Source organism: Acomys minous (assembly GCF_964271855.1).
Source record: "Acomys minous genome assembly, chromosome: 3".
In the NCBI taxonomy this organism is placed as follows: Eukaryota; Metazoa; Chordata; class Mammalia; order Rodentia; family Muridae; genus Acomys; species Acomys minous.
Window position 1 is genome coordinate 96,906,216 of NC_140485.1, and position 14,619 is coordinate 96,920,834.

At 43.7% G+C, this 14,619-nt stretch overlaps 1 protein-coding gene across 1 annotated transcript in view; it reads left to right on the forward strand.

Annotated features, from left to right (window-relative positions):
* The window catches only part of SLC16A10 (solute carrier family 16 member 10), a 115,172-nt gene that overhangs the window by 56,125 nt on the left and 44,428 nt on the right, over window positions 1-14,619 (forward strand). The window contains exon 2 of the mRNA XM_084775108.1: window positions 11,970-12,114. Within this exon, the coding sequence (XP_084631234.1) occupies window positions 11,970-12,114 (145 nt within the window). The remainder of the gene's footprint in view (window positions 1-11,969; window positions 12,115-14,619) is intronic.

Sequence of the window (14,619 nt, forward strand, 5' to 3'; positions counted from 1 at the left end):
TTCCCTCTGTTTTCAGATCTACACCAGTGCTGGCACAGTCACTCTTTACTTACTGAGTGAGTGAATGTGCTGCCTGAAAAATCTGGCGGGTGGAAGTTTTGTTATTTTTCAGCTTTTCTTGTTAGCTCCATCCAGTCCAACATCTTTACTAGACACAATTCAAAAGTTTTTCATGGCTACATGGGACTCTATTTTGTAATTCATACAACAGAATAAGGCTACATTGAAAAGTGCAAGGAAACCTTGTTTCATTATATGAGGGTTTCTTATGGTTGATCTCTTGTGTAAGTGTTCTCAGTTTTATGTGTAAGACATTTTTTGTGGCTTTGCAGAGCAAGTTGTTGGAGAGGAGGAAGAACACTGTAACTGTGGACAAAGGAAATAGATCTAGATTTAACCCTCTTTGGGAAAGGCATTAGGTATCCAGTAGTAACTTCCCTTTCAAAGACTGAAGAGATAGGATGGATATTTTTGTGTGCACATAGGATGTGAAGAATTAGCAGAGAGAGAGAGAGAGAGACACTCAAGGTATGGTGTAGCACTTAAAAAACTAAGATTTGAAGAGAAGTAATGAGTGCTCCCTCCCTCTCGTGTGTGTGTGTGTGTGTGTGTGTGTGTGTGTGTGCGCGCACGCGTGCGCATGTGCATATGTGTGTGTGTGATGAGTGTTGGAGAAGGGAGAACACTGAGGCAATTTAGCAGAACATTCTTGGAGTAAGCTGGTTCTGGTGTATTCCTTCACAGAAGGTGCTGTAAGCAGCTTTGTTGGGTCCTAACTAGCTACTTGAAAGCATTACTAAGTTGATCTTCCACATTTAAGGGGAGTAATTTTCTCTTTTAAAAAGTTATTTACACCTGGCGGTGGTGGTGCATGCCTTTAATCCCAGCACTCAGGAGGCAGAGGCAGGTGGATCGCTGTGAGTTCCAGGCCAACCTGGTCTACAAAGTTGAGTCCAGGACAGCCAGGGCTACACAGTGAAACCCTGTCTCGAAAAAACAAAAAACATTATTTACATATTCATTTGTTTACTGTTTTGTGTGCATGTGTGCACAGGAGCCATGGTGTGCAAAGCACAGCCTCTTTCCTTCCACCACACAGGACTCGGGGATTGAACTCGGGTTGTTAGGCCTGGCAACAGGCTCCTTTTACCCACTGAGCTATTTTCCTGGCCCAGAAGCTGTTTTTCTTGATGTTTGAGAATTTGCTGTATAAAGAAATTAACATTTAGGTGAAGAACAATGGAATATTTTTTCACTGTTTTGGAGAATGTTTTTCAATACATTTTATAAAAACTTAACCTGTTAACCACTTTCCCTCTATTGGTCATCGATCCTGTTATAATTTCAAAGATTAAAGAGATATAATAAGAAGATTATGTGCGTATTTATTTGTACCACTTTATAGTTGTCAGCTTAGGTGTGCTAACCAGAAGTTATAAAAGCTGCGCGGTTGTTTATAAGGAGTGAGGGACTGCACAGAGCTGGGCTTTGGGCCAGGCAGTCTCCGTGGCAAATCTAGAGTTCTCCACTTGAGTTGTTGCGCACGCTTCGGCGGATTGCTTAATCACTAAGCAGTGGCTACTTCCCTTGCAGCTGGTTAAGACTGAGTAGAGTGTTTGCACAGCGTCTGCCGCGTGGCAGGAGCTCACTAAATGTTAGTTTTCATCCTCCTTACAAAATCAGAGGGGTGTATGTGTGTGCTGTAAGTATCTTTTCAGAGTTCTGGTCGCTGTTAGCGACGGCTTTCATTCTCCATTTGGACCTTGTCCCATGGCAGCGGTTCCTGCACCTAAGAGGGAAACGTTTACCACAGGAAGAGAAGAAAGAGTGCAGCAGAGTAGGGCTTTGGAGAGTCTTCTGAGGAAACGATGTTCAGGCAAAGAACAATTTGTTGTTTCCTGTTTTGTAGAATAGTATCAAAGTTTTACAAGAACCTAGTGATATTTTTATATTTACTGCTTCCCCACTCACTATAAGGTCATCAATCTAGTTACTTTCTCAAAAATTAAAGAGCTATAGTAATAAGACTGTGTGTATTAATCTGTGTTAATGAGGATTCCACAGGGATCTGATGTGGTTTTCAGCATCAGAAAAAAAAAAAGATGTGGAATGTGATGTTCAAATAGGTGGAAATAACCCTTAGTATAAGCCATCGTAGCCACGTGGTTATGATAAGGCAACGACACAGAAATGGGATAAGAAGTAGAGCAGATATGGCCGCAGGTGAGAGCCAGTGAAAGTCAGTGCCTTCTCCTTAGCTTATAGCAAGTGCTGAGGACTGGGTGTTGTCCTTGTGCTAGAAGTAGCCGTACAGTTAGCATCAGGCTGCTGCTCCAGTCCCTGTCAATGAAAGCAGAGGCAGCAGCACCAAGGCGCTGGGTAATTGTACCTGAGGGCTTGGGCGCTCGGTAAGGATTCCATACCCAGAGTACGTGCACAGCTAAAAATGTTGTTTTGCTTTTTTTTCATGTGCTTTTTTATGTGAAAGTGTTAAGTCTGCATGTATGTATCATATCGTGTGCATGCTTGGTTCCCGGGAAAGTCAGGAGAGGACACCGGGTTCCCTGAAACTGGAGTTACAGATGATTGTGAGCCACTCACCATGCAAGTGCAGGGAGTCAACCTCAGGTCCTCCGCTAGAGCAACAAGGATGGTTTGTAACTGCCGTACCATCTTTCTATCACAGCTTTTCTTTTTAAAAAAATCATCTTGGCCGGCCGCGGTGGCACACGCCTTTAATCCCAGCACTCGGGAGGCAGAGGCAGGAGGATCGCTGTGAGTTTGAGGCCAGCCTGGTCTACAAAGTGAGTCCAGGACAGCCAAGGCTACACAGAGAGACCCTGTCTCGAAAAACCAAAACCAAAATCAAAATAAAAAAATTATCTTAAAATTTTTTCTATTTATGTGTATATATGTGTGCCTGTTTTCCTGGATTGCATGTCAAGTGTGCAATGACTGAAGAGGCCAGAAGGCATTGGATGACCTGGCGATGGAGTTACAGGTGACTGTCAGGTGCCCAGTGTGGCTGCTGGGAACTGAATCAAGGCACTCTGTGAGTGCAGCAAGTGCGCTTAGCTGCTGAGCCATCTTCCTAGCCCCTTAAAATTCACCTTTAAATATTACTGTTTTCAGTGAGACTTTTAAAAAAGAGGCAAATACATAAAATTATTGCTATTCCTGAGGAGGAGGCTACAGCACAGGAGAGACACAAAGTATGAGCCTCTCAATAGAGTTGTGGATAGCACTGTCCCGCGTGATGAGCATCCTGTTTTAGAACTGCACTGTCTCCGTCTTAATTAGAATGAAGTGGGACTATTGTGAGGTTGGTGTCCTGTACTGGGCATCGAATCATGACTTAACAACTGCCGAATGGAAGCAGGCAGAGGGAGTCAGCCTTCTACTGTAAACAGTAGTAAGGTTACAGCATTTGTTACCCTTAGAGGAATAAATCTTAATAAATGAGGTTTGCAGAAGACTAAACTGTATAGATCTAAGTGAAAAATTTCCCCAAAGACCAGCCTTTGTTTTTTGTAATGTTGTTATTTATTTATTTATTTATTTATTTATTTATTTATTTTTTGAGACAGGGTTTCTCTGTGTAGCTTTGGCTTTTCTGGATTAGCTTTATAGACTAGGCTGTTCTTGAACCCACGGCAGCCCGCCTGCCTCTGTCTCTGGAGTGCTGGGATTACAGGTGTGCGCCACCACGCCCAGTTAATGCTGCTAATTTCTAAGAGATATAGAGATGAACTGTAAAGGCTCAAGTGGGTAGAGGGTTGGTAGAGTGTGATTTATCTCTTTTTAAAACCCCAAACCTTAAGCTAGGTGTGGTGGTGCACACTTTTAATCCCAGAACTCAGCAGGCAGAGGCAGGTGGATATCTGTGAGTTCTGTGAGTTTGAGGCCAGCCTAGTCTACAAAGTGAGTCCAGGGCAGCGAGGACTACAAGGAAACCCTGTCTCGAAATGACAACAACAACAACACCCAGATCTTGTCATTTTTCATATTTTAAGGTAACATATGAAATATAAGTTCAGAAATCTATACTTAGAGCGATGTTGCTCTGGTCAAGACTTTCCAGCAGTGTAAATGGTTTTAAGTTAGCAGATGCTAATCCTTTAGCACCCCTCCCTCTGCCCTCATCAGACAAGGCTGTGAGCCATCATGCCCAACCATGAGCAATCTTGTCCATTTTACCTCAGTGAACTCTATAAATGTTATTTTTATGTGTGTGTAAGCCATGACCAAACACTATTGCAATTACAACTTCAGTTCACTTTAAAGCAGACTGTGGTACACATACCTTCGATCCCAGCTACTCCAGAGGGATTTTAAATTTGAAGCCTTTTTGGTCTACTTTGCAAGTTTAGGGCTGGGGTGGGTAAGTTAGCAAGAGCCTATGTCAAAATGCAAAAGGCCTGAGAATGTAGCTTGGTGAAACAGCACTCGCCCAAGCCCACACAAGGCCCCAGTTTCCATCTCCAACACTGCAACACGGCCATTGAGATTTGAATGAGGTCAGGATTACTTTGAAGTTCACTATTTCAAAGAGTCTTGATATTATGGACAAAGTAGTGTAGTTATTTATCTCAACACACAAATCACTTCTTTTACTTTTATAATCCTTCCCGTTCTCCCTCCCTCCCTCTTTCATCTTTCACTTTTCTTCTCTTCTTCCTCCTCCTTCTTCTCCCCTCCTCCCCCTCCTTCCCTCCTCCTCCTCCTCTTAGTCCCCCATCCTCTTCCCCTTCTTCCCCCTCCTCCCCCATCTCCCTCCTCCTCCCTTCATCTTCCTCCCCCTCCTCCCCATCTCCCTCCTCCTCCCTTCATCTTCCTCCCCCTCCTCCCCATCTTCCTCCTCCTCCTTCATCTTCCTCCTCCTCCTTCATCTTCCGCCTCCTCCTTCATCTTCCTCCTCCTCCTTCTAGACAAGGTCTCACTGTAAAGGTCTGGATTGGCATCAAATTTGCTATATGGCCCAGGCTGGCCCTTAACCTTACCGCTTCTGTCTTAGCTGCCTGATTGCTGGGAGTACAGGCATATGCCATCACACCTTCCTGACTTTCTGAGATGAAAAGTATGTTTCTGAGTTTTCACTGTTGGGATGAATGGTTCCAGTCAAGACAGGATGAAGTCTAGAGCAAGTCCTGTGATAATGGGGTTGGAAACACTGATGTTAATTCAAGGTTTACTCAGTGTAGCTGACGGTTACATATAGATGCATCGACATTTGATATAGTGCTAGACGCCTGCCATCCCAGCTGCTTGGAATGAGGTAGGAAGGTTCTGAGTGTGAGGCCAGTCTAGGCTACATAGCAAAACCTTGCCTCTACAATGTAAACAAATAATTCAAACTCAGACTTATAAAAGTGAGGACTATGTCAAAGAGTGACAGGGCCAAATGTAAGAGCCCTCAAAGAGTCAACAAGATTTAAATATAACCAAAACTGTATCACTGTTTTGAGCCTGTTACCAGTGTGAATACATATCTGAAGAAATGAATGTGGGTGAACACATTGATCTCCCACACGGAAGAATTCCAAAGTTTATGTAGCAGGTACTTTGCTCCCAAGGAGAGCTTAATTTTCACTCCTGCAGTGTGAGCTGTACTTAGTGACTTCTTTCTAAAAGTCCAGTATAACGAGGGGAAAGGAAGGCAACTTTACATTAGGGGACCCTGAAAACACTACTCACAGAGCTGCTCAAGGTGGTAAGTCATGGGGACTGTGTGCGGCTTCACGACTGTGCTGTTCCTTCGGAGCACTTGCTTCTCCACAACAGCCACATCTAGGGGCGTTCTACACACACCCGATACTCCCCAGAACTGCCAAGGTCCCAGGCAGACAGGTAGAGTCAGAAGGAGCCCAAGCACACATGTGCACTAATATAATGTGCTGTCCTAGACTGCATCCCAGAACAAAAAATGACATTAGGTAAGCCTAAAGAAATCTGAACAAGCCAGGCATGGTGGCACACATTTAATCCTAGCACCTAGGAGGCAGAAGCAGGCAGATCTCTTGTGAGTTTAAGAGCAGCGTGGTCTATAGGGTGAGTTCTGGGACAGTCAGGGCTTCACAGAGAAACCCTGTCTCAAAAAACCAAATAAATAAATAAATAAGAGAGAGAGAGAGAGAGAGAGAGAGAGAGAGAGAGAGAGAGAGAGAGAGAGAGAGAAGGAAGAAACAAAGAAAGAAACCAAAGGATACAATATCAGTATTGGCTCCTTAATGACTTGAAAATATCATACTAATGGAAGATGTTTTTTAAAAAAGAATCCAGATGCAGGATAGGACATGTGATTACAATCCGTACCTTCATTTTTATGTAAATATGAAACTTTTTAAAAAGACAGGCTCTATATAGTCCCGGCTGGCCTGGACCTTGCTATGTAGACTGGGCGGGCCTTGATTTCACAGAGATCCACCTCCCTCTGTGAAAGTAACATCTTTAAAATGTACAGATTGGTCTAATGCAGCAACTTTTCTACAATCCAGTGTCTCTCAGCTAATCTGACTCCTCCTTTCTGTTTATCACAGTACAATTGGATCTTTATGAATCCACACATAAACTAGATACTTACATTCCATACAAAATTAACAAAATGGCAGAACTCTCTCTTTTGAGACAGGGCCTCTCTACTATGTAGCTGAGGCTGTCCCAGCACTCGCTATGTAGACTAGGCTAGCCTCTGCAACGCTGGCATGGCTTGTGGCACCTGCTCTGCAGCCCCTGACCCTAGAGTGCTATTCTTTATTTTGTTGAGACAGAGCCTGTTTTGTGTTGCTCGGGTGAGTGCCAAACTAGCTGTGTAGCCCAGGATGATCTTGAAATAATGCTATCTTGTCTCTATCCACTGAGCACTAGAGTTAGAGGTGAGTGTCACCAGGCCTGGCTTACCGGGGATCGAATCCAGGGCCTGGTGCCTGACAGGCAAGCACTTTACCAGCTGAGCCCCAGTGCTTGAATTCTTTAGTTAGTATGTTGAAACTTTACAGAAAATGTGAGTTTCCAATAGCAAATAATTAATTCATCTGAAACTGTGATTTTTCTTAATTTTGATTAGATTACCCTAACTTCATCAATTGCTAATTATTGTTTTAACAAACAGTTAAAGAGTAGCCCATTGAAACTGCAGCAGAGGCACTAAGGTCCAGTAGTGTGGTCTCAGAAGTGACTGCTGGATTTGATAGGTGCTCAGGAGTTGGAGTGAGGCTTTAAAATAGCACTGGGAACTCTAAAACCCCTAGAAGGATTCCTGTCAGAAGGAACATTTTGGGAGCTTTCTTCAGAAGTTCATGTTGTGGCCTCTTCCCCTTATGCATGGCAGACACGGTAGAGTAGATGCTCTTGAACTTGCTGTCTATCGAGTCTCCAGGGCACCTCCATCCACTGGGGGCATTGAGGCCCGAGGCAGCCCCTGGAAACTCTCCAAGAGGGGCCCTGGAGAGATGGCTCTGTGGTTAAGAGGATGTGAACTTTTGATTCTCGGTACCACACAGCAGCTCCCTGTTTGTAACTCCAGCCCCAGGGTACCGTCCCTCTGGCCCCTTCCAGCACTGCGTGCACAGGGTGTACAAATATACACGCAGGCAAAATGCCCACACACATAAAATAAATAAATAAATATCCAGCAAGGAGAGAGCTATTGCTAGCTAGCAGCTCCCCACAGCAAGAGCAGTACAGGAAGTGGCCGGGTTGGGATTTGAGAGGACTTGTGTGTGCTTCCTACAGATCAGAGGAGGAGGTGAGAGGCAGCCCCACAGGTGTTCTGACTCCTGCCAAAATAGACTTCCTAGAAGGGTGGTCCAGCTCCAATAGTCCTGTGAGTGACAGCCCAAAAAGCTGCTGGTAGAGCTATAGCTAAAAGGAGCTCACAGGTAGGATTGGGAAGACATGCATCTGCGAGAAAGGCAGCTCCATTCACCGTCATCTCTCTGTTGCCACTGATGGCTGATGTCCTTGCTCTCTGTACCCAGCCTTGGCTCTCCCACACCCACCTTGGAGAGAGGGCTGGGAGAAATAGGGTGCAGCTGATCCCAAGTCTATCCTGCGTCTAGAAAACGTTCAGTTACTAAAGGAAGACTGGCTTGTTGGCTGGAGTGGAGTGGCTGCAGGCTTTCTGTTATTTAACATGGACAAAACCCACACAATCTGTTAGTGCTCATCCAGTGACAGAGGAAACTGTTTCCTCCACAGATAAATTTTAAGAAGATGATCAGGAAACGGTACATGATTATATCTTGCTGTTGGTGCTGTTTAGCATAGATCTTGTGAGATCACTCATTTCTTTAGCACAAAATTATGATTATTTAATGACTATTATGCCTACTTAATACTTCATTTTCAATTTCTGGCTTTCTTTGTATGTCTTCTTACAGAACCAGCAGGAAGGTATGATTTCTAATTTTCAAGATTTTTTTTCCCCTTGGGAGAAATAATATATTTTTAGAAAAATAAGACCATGTATAGTTTTACCAAAATCTATAGTAGTCAGGCTTTTGCAAAGGTTTTGTTGTGTTTGTGTTGTCTTTATTTTATCTTTTGGGGGCCAGAGTGTACGTTGATTCATGAACATTACATGTAATGTATGCTCTTAGATTTCTTGACGCGGTTTACTATTTGATGTTAGTACCTTGAGTGTAAAAGTGACTTTATCTAAGAATGGATGGCAGTGTTCTGTCCTGCTGGATTTTAATAGTGTATTGTTTTTTCATCTTACTTATTTATTTATTTTTGAGACATTGTCTCACTTTGTAGCCCTGGCTGGCCTGGAACTTACTTTGTAGATCAGGCTAGCCTCAAACTCTAGTGATCCTCCTGCTTCTGCCTTCTGAGTGCTGGGATTAAAGGTGAGCAGCACCATACCTATCCCAGTAGGTTGTTTTTCTTTCTTTCTTTTTTAAAAATCACCTGTAATCTTTTTTTTAAAAAAAGATTTATTTATTATTATGTATGCAACACTCTGCCTGCAAGTGCAGGCCGGAAGAGGGCATCAGATCACATTATAGATGGTTGTGAGCCACCATGTGGTTGCTGGGAATTTAACTCAGGACCTCTGGAAGAGCAGTCAGTGTTCTTAACCTCTGAGCCATCTCTCCAGCCTGTAAATTGTTTTTCAAGCATTGTATGTTAAGATTTTTTGAGTGGGATTACATTAGTACTATGAGTGTCTTATTTTTTTTTGAAGGACAGCGTCTTTGTAGCTCAAGCTGGACTTGAACTCGCAGTAGTCCTCCTGCCTCAGTCACCCAAGTGTTGGAATTACAGGTGAGCCATCACACCTAGCGAAAACCTTTTGTTCTAAACCACAAGTAATTAGCAGATGGCCATGACTGTCCATGTTTCATTAAAATCACATAAAACCTAGATAAAAATCACAGATATTTCCTCGAGAAAAACTATAAAAATTCAACCACAGTGTGTGTAAATGTATAAAATGCTGAATCAACTTTATATATGGCTTCCAACATTAAATCAATATTTATTTTACTTGAAGATGATGAAAATTTCTAAAAAAACATGAGTCAGGGTGTGTGTATGTATGTATGTGTGTATCTGTGTGTGTGTGTAATCCAACTAGTAGAGTCCTAAAAATTAGCATTCCCAAACTGATAAGTAAAAATAGCTTTGAGAAGTTGTCCCAAGAAGTACATAAAATCAACCCAAAACTTACACAGCTCACTCTCCCCTGCTGCCTGCAGACTGAGTTTCCAGCACCTTCTTCCCACTTGCTCTTCCCTCAGAGCCTCCACTAGCGGTTGCTCTGGGTTGGCTTAGCAGATAGGTGTTTTTCTTGGTACAAGTGCAGGCTGAGTGGAGCAGGTTTCCTTGGCCAACCACCCTGTGGTCCCCTGCTTAATTACTTTGGGTCCACCTTGCTCTTTGTTGTCTCTGCAGATGTTTTCTTCAGCATGCTGAAGTTGGTGCAGCAAAAATAAAGCAACAGGCTGGAGGGATGCCGCATGCCCAAGAGATCTTGTGCTCTTGTGGGGACTGAGTTTGATCCCAGCACCCAAAACATGTTTTAAGATAACAGTCTTTTTTTTTTTTTAATAAAGGAAGAAAATTAGAACTGTGACTATTTAAATATGTAATATATATACTTTCAGAACAATTTAGCCAGGTGGTGGTGGTGGTAATGCATGCCTTTAGTCCCAGAACATGGGAGGCAAAGGCAGGTGGATCTTTGAGTTCAAGGCCAGCCTGGTCTACAGAGGGCGTTCTATGACTGCCAGGGCTACAAAGAGAAACCCTGTGTCAGACCAAAAAAAAAAAAAAAAAAAAAAAAAAAGGTGAAGTTTAAACCTAGTGTTAAGAAAAGGGCTTTGCACAGGAGTTGGCCTCTGTGCCTCTGCTGAGGAGATGTAGACACACGCCAGGAGACTTGTGGAACTGAGTAGAGTAGAGAATACCTGTGTTCTTACCATTACCAAGGCTTTAACTTAGGAACTATGGTGCCAGGCACCGAGGTTCACTGACGTCTAGTCTGTTTCCAAAGCCAGCTCAGAAGGGACCTGGCCTCTCAGAGACAGTCTTGTCATAGGGCTTGCTGTACAGCCACATGCTTTTTGGGAAGACTTTCCGGGCTTGATGACAGATCACCCAGTTCTTAGACACACTGTTATGATTATTTGTACCTAATGATTTCTGCTCTTGTTTTGATTTTTATAGAGTCAGAACCAGAATCTATGGCTTCTGATTCCTTCTACCGCCCCCCGCCCCTTTTTAAGTTGTGGAAAACAACATACTTGTAGAGAAGAAAATAGAGCAGTATAGTTTTATAAATAATGATAAAGTAAGTACTCTGACGTTATCATCCGGGTCAGAAATGACCTATTACGTGTAAGTCATTTTCTCTAGGACAAAACCAAAAACCCCCAAGAACCTGAGCCCAGGTGTTACACAGGTGGTCACTTCTGAGCCCAGGTGTTACACAGGTGGTCACTTCTGAGCCCAGGTGTTACACAGGTGGTCACTTCTGAGCCCAGGTGTTACACAGGTGGTCACTTCTGAACTACTTGTTCCAAAATGAGCGAACTCTTTCTCCACTCAAGTTAATCACAGCCAGACACAGTGGCTCACATCTATAATTCTAGGAGACAGGAGAAGGTAGGTAAGTGTGAGGCCAGTTATTGCAGCATAATGGGTTCTAGGCCAGGAGGGGCTGCAGAATGAGATCCTGTCTTAAAATAAAGAAACATCCAAAAATAAAGAGTTATTATCACTATCCTCATTTCAGAGGTCACTTCTTTGCATTTTGACTTCCCTGGTATAAATTCATTAAATAAATAAATAAATAAATAAATGTGTGTGTGTAGGGGGGGGGTCGACTCAAACTCACTTTTCTTCTTCCATAGTGCTGGGACCATAGGTGTGCTTCCCCATGCCCAACTTGCTGTTTAGTTTAGTTTTTTTTTCTTTGTTTGTTTTTTTTCGAGACAAGGTTTCTCTGTGTAGCCTTGGCTGTCCTGGACTCACTTTGTAGACCAGGCTGGCCTCAAACTCACAGTGATCCACCTGCCTCTGTCTCCTGAGTGTTGGGATTAAAGGCAGGGTTTCTCTGTGTAGCCTTGGCTCTTCTGGACTTCGTAGATCAAGCTTGAATTTGGAGATCCGCCTGCCTCTGCACTCTGAGGGAATACCGGCCTGTGCTACTGTGCCTTGCTTTTTAATTTTTTTTTAATTTAATGAATTTTGTTTCATAGATTAGAAATTGATTAAAACTACAGATAGCAGTTAGCCAGAATGTTTAATTAATTTATAAGCACAGGCTTTTCAAGAATTCAGTTGAATACAGTTGCTCTATAAATCATTACTGGCCAAGCAGTTGTGCTGACCTTCAGGCGTGCTGCCGACTTACTGCAGTGTCCCTTGGTTGTCCGTGTGCACGGCTGCTCTTCCTCGCTGTGTGTTAGCCACTCCCTAAACACAGTCGGCGCTCGGTCACGCTCTCCGCTCTTCCTTCACAGCATGGGTTGGCTCGCTGTCCATGGGCATGATCTTCTTCTGCTGCCCCATCGTGAGCGTCTTCACAGACATGTTTGGTTGCCGGAAAACGGCTGTCGTGGGCGCTGCCGTGGGATTCATCGGGCTCCTGTCCAGTTCTTTCGTAAGGTAAGGATGTAGCTGATTCACATTGCTTGGAAGAGCTGTTAAACACCTTCCAGAGATGCCGGGCGTGGTGGCGCATGCCTTTAATCCTAGCACTTGGGAGGCAGAGGCAGGCGGATCGCTGTGAGTTCGAGGCCAGCCTGGTCTACCAAGTGAGTCCAGGACAGCCAAGGCTACACAGAGAGACCCTGTCTCTACAAACAACAAAAAACAAAAAAACCCAAACAAAGCAAAACAAAAAACACCTCCCAGAGACGTCACTGTTTACAAGGAAAACCCCCTTAAAATCTTCACATTCCATAGATCAGAATTGTCATTCACAGTATGCAAAAGGCTGACCGTTTAAATACATTTGCTTACAGTGTCCAATTTTAGAGGTCAGGATATACATGTTCACTGGAGCCAAGAAAAATGTGTCTCCTTTTATTTCAATCTATTTAATAAAACCCCTAAAGGAATCAAGTTGTGTCTGTGAGTTATCTAAAGCTATGGCTTCGGTGTAAAGTCACTGCAATCTTAGATCTAATGGGTTCAGTAAGTGATTTTGTTTGTTTCTTTGGTTTTTTGAGATAGGGTTTCTCTGTGTAGCCTTGGCTGTCCTTGACTCACTTTGTAGACCAGACTGGCCTGGAACTCACAGAGAGGGAGGGAGGGACAGGCCTATGAGGTAGAGAGCCTGTGGAGCCTGGTGCCCAGCTCAGGAGGAAACCACACAGACAAACACCAAGCATTTGTTTTTCAAACCCTTTGACTTGTAACCCAATTTGTCCCTCTTCCTCCATCTCTGTATCTCAGTGCAGGAGAAGCAATTCTTGAGACCACATTGACCTTTATATACATAATATCCTCACATGACCCAGTTTCATTGTTGGACCTGCTAGTCAGAGGCTGTCAGCCCATTGCAGAGTATCATGGAGAGAGCTGGTGTAAGTTACCAGCGAGAGGTCCGCTTTTCCTGTGAGTCCATGTCTGCTTTCTTAGGAAGCCTTCTAGCACACTGGTCACACCAGTGTCGTGGCTCTGAAGCCTTTGTGCATGATTAGAATCCGGTGTCTTACTGACTTAGACTTCAGTTAGATGTCAAACCTCAGCTGTCGCTGGTCTTTGCTACTTTGTGGGTTCTTTTTTTTCCCACCCTTTGTCCCTGCAGTTTCACCCCCTTAATGCTAGATAGGAGAGATACAAGGATAGAGGAATTAGGAAAATCCCTGAATCTACTTTCTTTCCTTTTGTTTCTTCTTTGACCACAGCTACTAACAAACCACAACCAACCTCCCTAAGCGACCAACAACCTATGGGTGTTCTAGCATTTATACACCCTCTGAAAAGTTCCCAGAATTTCAAATGGGACACAATTGCAGAAACTATCTGCATTTGCCAAAACCACACCTCTCCTAGAGAATGAGGCAAATCATAGTTAGTTGCCGTGGACAGTCCGAAGCAGCCCCATTAGCCCCACACATGGGATTAAAATGAAAATGCATTTTAAAAATATTTGTGTGTTTTTAAGGAAATCAAATTCCAAAATTGTCACTACTCAACCACTGAAACCAGCTGTTTGTCATGAGGACAGACATACGTGACAGAAGTTCTGTGGGGACAGTGGCACAGAGGCACCAGGAAAGATATGAAGCCAGTCTCATTAAGTGTATGAGATTTCCAGTCATGCTCAAAAGAGTGCTTCTGATTTACATTCGTGGCTATCTGGTTTTATCATCTCCATGGTGTGGAGTAACTACAGCACGTGATGTTTGTGATAATGATGTTATCAATACTATTTCTAATGTATGCGTATTGTGGGAGGCAGAGAAATGTATAATAGATTTTTATATTTTTTTTCTTTAAAATTCTTTAACATTTTTGAGTTTTCAAGAATTTGCAAGTGTTTGGAAAGCTGCTTATGTGGAAAGTTTGGTAGAGTGAAGCATCGTGGATGCGAGGCTAATCTCTGCCACAGTGAGAGACTTTGTCTAAAAAAAAAACACAGCAGGCAGCTCCCATCTCCAAGCAAGAAGAATGAAGCAGGGGCTGGAGAGATGCCTCAGTGATTAAGAGCATTGGCTATTCTTGTAGGAGACCTGGGTTCGATTCCAGCATCCACATGGTGGCCCATAACTGTCTGTAGCTCCAGTCCCGGGGAATCCAATGATTCCAGCATCCACATGGTGGTCCATAACTGTCTGTAGCTCCAGTCCCGGGGAACCCAATGATTCCAACATCCACATGGTAGCCCATAACTATCTGTAGCTCCGGTCCCAGGGAACCCAGTGATTCCAGCATCCACATGGTGGCCCATAACTGTCTGTAGCTCCGGTCCCAGGGAACCCAGTGATTCCAACATCCACATGGTGGCCCATAACTGTCTGTAGCTCCAGTCCCGGGGAATCCAATGATTCCAGGATCCACATGGTGGCTCACAATTGTCTGTAGTTCTGGTCCCAGGGAACCCAATGCCCACTTCTAGCTCCATAAACATCAGGCACACACATGGGACACAGATTTAGGCAA